This window comes from Triticum dicoccoides, chromosome 5A (genome assembly GCF_002162155.2).
Source record: "Triticum dicoccoides isolate Atlit2015 ecotype Zavitan chromosome 5A, WEW_v2.0, whole genome shotgun sequence".
NCBI lineage: Eukaryota > Viridiplantae > Streptophyta > Magnoliopsida > Poales > Poaceae > Triticum > Triticum dicoccoides.
The window spans coordinates 607,293,778-607,302,066 of record NC_041388.1 but is presented as its reverse complement, the minus strand read 5'-3'; the positions used below and the strand labels follow the sequence as shown (position 1 = coordinate 607,302,066).

The window sequence follows — 8,289 nt, the reverse complement described above, 5'->3', positions numbered from 1 at the left end:
AAGAAAATACTAGGAAGGGATGAAAAAATCCCATCGTGACCAAACAACAGGAGAATTGCAAGGAAATACAAGAGATCAAATAAATCACACCAAGAGCAACAAAGGAGCTACACGGATGGAAAGACTATCACAAAGCTCGCCGGTGCAACCAACGCATAGGGAATATTTCAACTTTCATCCTCACTTACCAAGTAAGGCGAGAGCGCTTTGAGCTTGACGTCCGGTTGTCCCCAACAACACTCCTCAAAAGAGGGGGAGGACTGTTGAAAGGAAATGCGGCATTGTAAGGTGATTCACAGACTCGCTAATCCGGCAGATGAGACCATCGGGCTCTTGCACAAAACTGGTCAAATGGCGAGACAAACAGACACACACACCTCAGTATGGACCTACACCAGAAGCAAGAAGAACTAGGACCAGCCATCACGAACACCAGCAGCCTCGGTTAAAAACAACCAACACCTGCAACCACGAACCTCAAACCGGCCAACCGGCAGGAAAGAACATTATAGACATCGGTTTGTCTAAATCATGCTTGCCCGTAGGTCGTATTACCTCCATCGTGTTTATTAGTCCCCCTCGCATTTTGGGTCAAAATTGACCATAGATTCAACTAGCAAAATATAATGTGTATGTACTCCCTCCAATCCATATTATTGGTCGCAGGTTTAGTATAAAGTTGTACGAATCGAGTTACAAAAAAATTATCATTGAAAATTTATTTTAAATGCTAATCTATCAACATAATTTTTATGGCATACAATTTATATTTTGCTAGTTAAATCTAAGGTCAAAGTTTAGCACAAAATACAAAAATACTAATAAATCTGGATGGATGGTAAAACACAGCGCCATGTCCAACGGTTTGACTTCCATGTCCATGCATGAAGATAACATCCACATGACCGTGACCATTGGCATCCGATTCGTTTCTTCTCGGAAGGTGCGGTTAACCAAGCGAAACTTTGGAAGCTTTTGGAACCTCGACCGTTTCGGCGTTTCCCATGGACATACACATCACCACGCACGCCTCCACCAGTAAAAACACCTATATACTGCACCAACAAGAGCAAAGAATACTTCTCCCTCCCTCTGATCTTTCATCATTCACTTTTCCATGCATTTGCCGAAGCCCCATGTCATCCTTCTGGACCTTCCGAGGGAGAGAAGGAAAAACGGCGCCTTGTCCTCTAGTCAAGAGGCGACGTCGGGTCGATGCTCCACTTCTCAACACAAAAAACAGGAACTGGCACACAAGAAAATGGTTGCGTGTACCCCTGGCGAGTTTTTAACTAGGGTGCTGCAGATTTGTCACACGGTCATGCATGTTTGTATAGACACAATTAAGCAAAGTCAGTGGGTATGTTCATTTTTTATGTTTGAGATGACTGAGTAATAACTAGCTAGTGTGAAATGTAACTGGAAGCAGCATATTGGCGCTTCATTTTTCCTAACATAAGCGACACTTTTCACCCTTTTTAGGTTAACCAAGGTCCGAGGCAAGTGAATGGTAGGGTTATTGACAGGATCTGTCGGCCGTGACAGTTTATCAAGCGCAGGAGTCGTTCCAAGATTGCCCATCTTGGCTGTTAAAAAACAGTAGATTAGCTTAATCGGTCCGTGCTAATCCATAGTTAACGTGCTAGAGTTCGATTGCACTTGGGAACCAAGACTAGGTAAGTGTCAGCTATCTTCTGGGATGTGATATCGAGGCTCTGGAATTGTCATGCTAGATTTCAGACTGAAACCCAAACAGACAAAAAACATGTGATCATCCAAGGAGAAAAGTTTTTTTAAGCACGTTGGTTATTATATTAGCCTGGCCACAGATGTTTGGTGAGCTCTGAAATGTATCTCTTCTTTCTTCAGAGACTTGAATTGATGGACGTACAGAAAGCTACATAAGCTATACGAAAATTATATCCCAGACTATTACTATTCAGACGACTGACGAGTAGCAAAATCGCAAATGTATGAGATTTTCTTTTAAAAATATTCTGACGCCTCGTGGAATTCTTTGTTACCTATCTTGTCAAAAAGATCGTCATATTATCTTCCTTGTGAACCATACGTATACATCAGTAGAAGTTGAGTTGCTCACTTCTTTCGGTACAGCAGTTTCTTGTATTTTGTCATGAAACAGTACAGTGGGCTCTGAAATGCATGCAAATGTACTCCCTCCGTTCCTAAATATTTGTCTTTCTAGACATTTCAAATGACTACTACATACGGATGTGTGTAGACATATTTTAGAGTGCAGATTCACTTATTTTGCTCCGTATGTAGTCATTTATTGAAATGCCTAGAAAGACAAGTATTTAGGAACGGAGGGAGTATTAGGTATCTGGTTGCGTTTCTGATGTGGCTTCAGATCTTTAAAAAAATATTCTGATGCCTTGTGGAATTCTGTGTTGCCTATCTTGTCAAAAAGATGGGCATATTATCACCCCTCTGAATCATACGTATACATCAGTAGAAGTTGAATTGCTCACTTCTTTCGGTGCAGCAGTTTTCGGTATTCTGTCCTGAAACAGTACATTCGGCCCTTCTGGTCCAGCCAACTTATAGGGAAAATGAAGCAAAGATCAGGGCCAATGAATTCACCATCAACAGACGAAAATGTACTTTTGTACCTAATAATTCATTGAAGACTGTACTAGTTCTTAGCAACATTCTTTCAGAGATTAGAGACACTCACAAATGCTGCATAGTAATGCTGCTGATACTGTCAAATGTGGCAACAGCCCTACATCTGATGACCCCTGACTCACCACAACTGATATGACATTGAGTGGTTCAGTGCAATTATGGTTGTGCTCTCTTGCTTTCAACCAAAATCCGACTGTTAGGTCAGAAGAGGAACTGCTGCAAATTTATAGCAGCAGTATAAGCATAGTGTGATATAGCATATGTAACGAACAATTGTACCTGGTCCAGGACAGAAGGAATAGGCGGGAAGCCAGCTCAAATTAGATGTGATCGAAAGGGTCAAGCAGCCACAATTCATTCCAAGTTTCCAACCATCGCATTCGATGTCCAGTGACAGAATTGTTCCTTTCAGGTTGGCCGGCAGCATCCTTCCATGAGCCAAGGGAAATGTGAGATAACTATGTGACTGTTTTCAGGTCTGCTCAAGCTACATAAATCCTCGTCGCCGTCAGTCGTGTTATGCATGCATGTTCTGTTCCTTGTTTCTTGCGAATTCTTCGCCGCCGTCGATCCCAACCCAAGTACAGTGAGAGGAACTAGGCTGCAAGCAAAGAGACCAAGATGAGGGGAGGGCCCCCTGTTTTTTGGAAGTTCTTCTGCTGGTCCCACGGACAAGATGATGGCTGAGTATTCAGGACTCAGGAGGAGCAAATGCAGATGACCACCCAATAGTTCTACTTTTGACTGGACAAATGGCCGAGGGTTGAATATTTTGTACTACTATAAGATGTTTGTGTTGTCAAATTTGGACTGCCGGCAGAATATTACATTCGTTATGGTGACTTCTAGGTCACCGTATGCTCGGATTGACCATTCCGCCTGGGACAGATTACTACGATTCGGTCCTGTGATGAAACCTTAACATCAAAAGGTGTCCTCAGAGAGATCTGTGGTTTGGTCAAGAAAATCGACCCCGTGAGTTACATGATCTGGTCATCAACTTGAACTAACGATGGTTAATTACTTAAGCCAGCTGCATGTTAATCACGTGCTGATTTACTCCCAGGATAATGTCAAGGCCATGATTCAGGGTTCTTTCATGACATAAAAATTACCCCAAAAGTGAAAACTTAAGGTAACAGTTCTATATGCCTGTATTAGGATTTCGGACTGCCTTGATGCATTTGACTGAACAGAGGAACTGCGTTGGTCGTCATCTTCGTCAGATATTATTACAAAATTACACTGTTACCACAATGTTTTGCAACTTGCGATCTATCCATTGTTAGAAAGTTCGACAAACTTCAAACATTATCAATGACAGTTTGAATGTTCAACGAACTTCAAACATTACCACAATGGTTTGGGGTCTTTCTAAGAGTTGAACGAAGTTAATGCAAGCTGCACTGCGTGAAGAATGTCTGCTACCACATGATGATGGCTCATACACGAGATTTTGACACTGCAACAATGTCAATTATGAATTGGTCTGGACCATTTCCGCAGTCATCGACTAACTGATCGACAAAAATAGTTGGGGTGCTGTTCAAGAGTTCCATTTGAACATTCTTCATTTTTTAGAACAGCGTAATAAATACATCTGTGTGCCCACAAGAAGATGAGTATTAGACGGTATGAGTTGCTTGAACTGAATTCTTCCTTGAAGTTTCTGACTTCCTGCCTTCAGCATCAGTTATTTTCACCTGGCTGATGACAAGAGTTTGAATTTTTGGGCATAAACTTGCTGTCGTCAATTTGCGCAAACAGGATTTCAAACAAAAAGGTAATGAATTCTTCAGCGTTCCCAAAAAGGTAAACGAGTAGATGATATGAATTGCATGAATTATTCCAATAGAATGCGACAATCCTTTTTTCGATGCCCACGTAATTGAATCGTTCTCTGAAATTTTCAAACTTGCGTCCACAGAAGTTTGATTTTTGGGCACAAAATCTGTGTTGTCAATTTGCATGAACAGGGGCTGATGGATTTAGGATAGTATAAAGTGCATATTTAACTGCTATAAGTCGCACTGTGGATGAATATTTGACAAACAGCTGTCATTTTGGTCAAGATATAGCCTGAACTCCCCCACAAAAAGAGGATATAGCCTGAACTGGAACAATATCTATGCTTCTTTTTACAGAACACTGCAAATCTCCAATGAAGCTTTCAACTGGAGCTTAAATGTTTGATGTGGATTGTGCATCAAAGAGATTCAGTGCAGACTTTTCGACAAAGAATGTCCACTGCTCCTCTCCATGCTATGCATTTATTGGTAGCTTTGACAGTGCAACAATATATTCATCACTGTGTGCTGAATTGGACATTTCGGGGTGGGGTGCTGTGGTCTTTTATGAATTACTAGGAGCTTCCTAGAATAGAAGAAACAAAAAGCTGGACAGTTGTTACAACAGAGATAAGATCAACCTGATGCATGAAACATTTACTGACGATATGATCATAAACAGTTTATGCTTTTATCAGCAATGACATTAAACAATGAGAAACAAACTGATAGAATATACACACATCAGTAAGCAACAAGCCCCAAATATACAATCTTTCAAGTAAGACAGCCCAATGGTCACAACAGAAGGTTAGCATAATATCTGGAGCCGCTGGGTAAACTTACATCAGCCACATAATCAAGTTACTCTGTTTCCATAACGTGCATCTTTGTTCAGATGCACGGTATCAGCACAACACTGTTAATGATGTCAACGGAAAGCGAATCACTACCTCATCGCGAACAATGCAAAATAACCTCCATCTCGTATGCACTGGCTAAAAAATGGACCCGGATTTGCCCTTCCCCATGAGCATGTCCTTGGCCTCGTTTATCTTGGAAGCAATGTAATGGCTGCCGCCACCATCAGGGTGGTTGGCTACCATCACCCTCTTGTGGGCCTCCTTTATCTTGTCCAGTGCAGCACGTTCTCTGAACAATGACAGTTTCATATTTTCAGCATCTCAATGTAACTCAAAAAACAACTGTACATCATTTCAGTCGCACAGGATTTCAGCGACATTATCAAGATACAGGTTAACAAGGACAGGCTGGAGAAGAAACATCACCTTACGCCAAGGATCAGTGCCGCTTCTCTTCTGCTCATCTCCCTCTCAAATCCGCCAGGATAGAATTTACGCACACGTGGCATCGCCGCCCGGATTCGAAAGGCCTGCCATGCCTGAATCATGAATCTGCTTCCCATGGCAGCAGCAGCTACCGACAGCCCAGCTACCAGCGGCGTAGCCTGTGGTACCAGAGAATGTTCCAGCACACTGATTAGATCGATCGATGACAGAGCTAAAAAATCAGAATCATACTCTGAACATCACATGAGTAGGCTTGTGAATTGCGTTCAGGTTCAGTTATGCATTCCAACAGATACTACACAATAATAGAGAAGAAATTCATCCTGATATAACTGCAAATTGGACCCAACCAAATGATTTAGTTCAACCACAAATTCCTAAATCCATGCCAGGTACACGAACCCAGCCAGGCAGACTGCAATCGTTGTCCAGCACTGTTCGTCTGGACCAGCGTGGTGCAGGGGATTACGGCAGCTGCAGTGAGCGACTGCTGCCGCCTCTCCGGACCAGCGGACCACGCTCGCCGCCGGGACCCTGCGATGGCCCGATTCAACCAACCCACCAGGCACGCTAGCAGCCCCGCCAGTACCGGCCCGGTCGCCGTCGCCGACGGCGGAACAGGAAACCCCATCCCGAATTGGGGGGACTGACACGCAGGAAGTTTCCCAGGCACTGTCGCTGTCCCGCCGTAACTCTCGCCCAGCCGCCGGACCCGGCTCGGGAGGGGCCTATATCTCTCTTATCTATCTACCTAGCGACAGAGGCCGGAGCCGCGGGGCACGGCAGGAGGAACGACACAGGACAGCGACGCCGGATCTTCACTGGAACGACGCGAGAACGAAGGGCCGGGGCGGGGAGGAGGGCGTACCATGGCGCAACGGCGGCGAGCGAGCGAGGCGGCCGGAGCAGCTCCGCCGACGAGCTCGGGGGAGGGAATCTGCGGAACCGAGGGGGCGGAGGCGGCGGGCGGGGTTTGGGTGCCTCTGTGGGCGGGTTCGTTGCGGATTAAGGCGCGCTCTTCTTGTGCAGCAAGAAGGAATCGAGTGGGAAAGGGAGGAGGGGTCGGTTTCCTTCTCTTTTTTATTTTTTTTCCTTTTCGTTTTTTTTTTTGAGATGATTTTTTTTCCTTTTCGTTGTAAGATGAGAAATCGGTCGGTTCATCTTGGGTAGGGGTGGGCACATTCACACCGAAAACCGAAAACCGAAAACCGAAACCAAACCGAACCGATTTAACCGATTTTTCTAAAAAATCGGTTTTCGGTGTTTTGGTTTGGTTGGAAAAGTAGCCACTGTTCGGTGTTTGGTTTTGCATCGGTTTCCAATCTATAGAAACCGTACAAACCGAACTAGCCGAACTATACGTGATCCCCTTTATTCTTGGAACGCCAAAGACGCCAGCCCACTAGTTAATTTAGGTAATTATTATACTACACTCCCTACTACGCGAATCATCCCACAAAAAAAGTAGGTAATTTGCGTTGCCTCCAGCGAGTACTTATAGAATCTCCTTCGTGCATGGATCCTAGAAGTAAACATACGGCTTCCATGTGTGCTTAATATATTAATTTCTTTCTATTACATATGGCATATGAGACGCATACATAATCGGTTTTATGGTTAACCGAACAAACCGAACCGACAAATTTCGGTTAAAAAGGTTCGGTTTATATTTTTACTTTGATTCTTTCGGTTTTTATTTTACAGAAACCGAAATTTAGAAAACCCGAATAAATCGAAACGAACTAACCATATAAACCGAATGCCCACCCCTAATCTTGGGGAAGAAGAAGAAGAAAAGAAAAGAAAAGAATATGCGGCGGCGGCGGAGGGCACGCGGCGGGACGCTTCCGGAGAAGTCCGGAACACGCACGCCCCCGGTCGTTCGAGAAGGCCCACGAGGACATCAAGAAATAGGGGAGCCTCATTGCGGAAAGCCGACTCAAACGGGCCGGCCCGCTCTGCCCGTCACACGGGTTTCTCTTTTTTTCTTCGGTTTTATACAACCTCTGAAAAGTAGTTTTATAAAACAATCAGTATGTGTTACATACTATACAAAAGTCCAGTGTACATAAATAAAGAAGCTTAATCTATATTCAATGAATGTTTGGTGTGTGTTATAAATAAATCGTATAATTTTTAAAAAGATCTATTGTATATAAAAATAAAATATTAATCATATACTAGAAATATTTCTGCTATATTATTATTAAATGTTCACCATATATTACAAAAAAACTTAAAAATCAATAAAATGTAAACAATGAAAAAAATAAAAGAAAACCCAGAATCTCAAAAAGCAAACAAAAACAAAACAGAAAACCAAGAGCAAAACCACACACACAAAAACAAAAAAACAAAAATGCGCAAACGTGCCGAGTGAGCCGACCCATCTTGCCTCACGTTTCTGGCGCACCTATATGATTCAGGCGGACGTCCCATAGCATTTTCTAAGATTCTTTTCCCACCACCAAAACAATGCGCCAGTTTTTTTGGACGATTCTCTCAGAATTGCGCCCCCCCCCCCCTTCCTCGGTTTCTACCAG

The 8,289-nt window shown here is 43.4% G+C and overlaps 1 protein-coding gene across 1 annotated transcript; it reads right to left on the bottom strand.

The window, feature by feature from the left end:
* Positions 1-5,184: 5,184 nt before the first annotated feature.
* LOC119298051 (mitochondrial import inner membrane translocase subunit TIM14-3-like) lies at positions 5,185-6,784 on the bottom strand. The gene is made up of 3 exons (XM_037575590.1): positions 6,615-6,784; positions 5,726-5,904; positions 5,185-5,588 (listed from the first exon to the last, which is right to left on the bottom strand). The coding sequence occupies exons 1-3, from the start codon at positions 6,615-6,617 to the stop codon at positions 5,435-5,437; spliced, it is 336 nt and encodes a 111-aa protein (XP_037431487.1). The 5' UTR covers positions 6,618-6,784; the 3' UTR covers positions 5,185-5,434.
* Between the last annotated feature and the right edge of the window lie 1,505 nt (positions 6,785-8,289).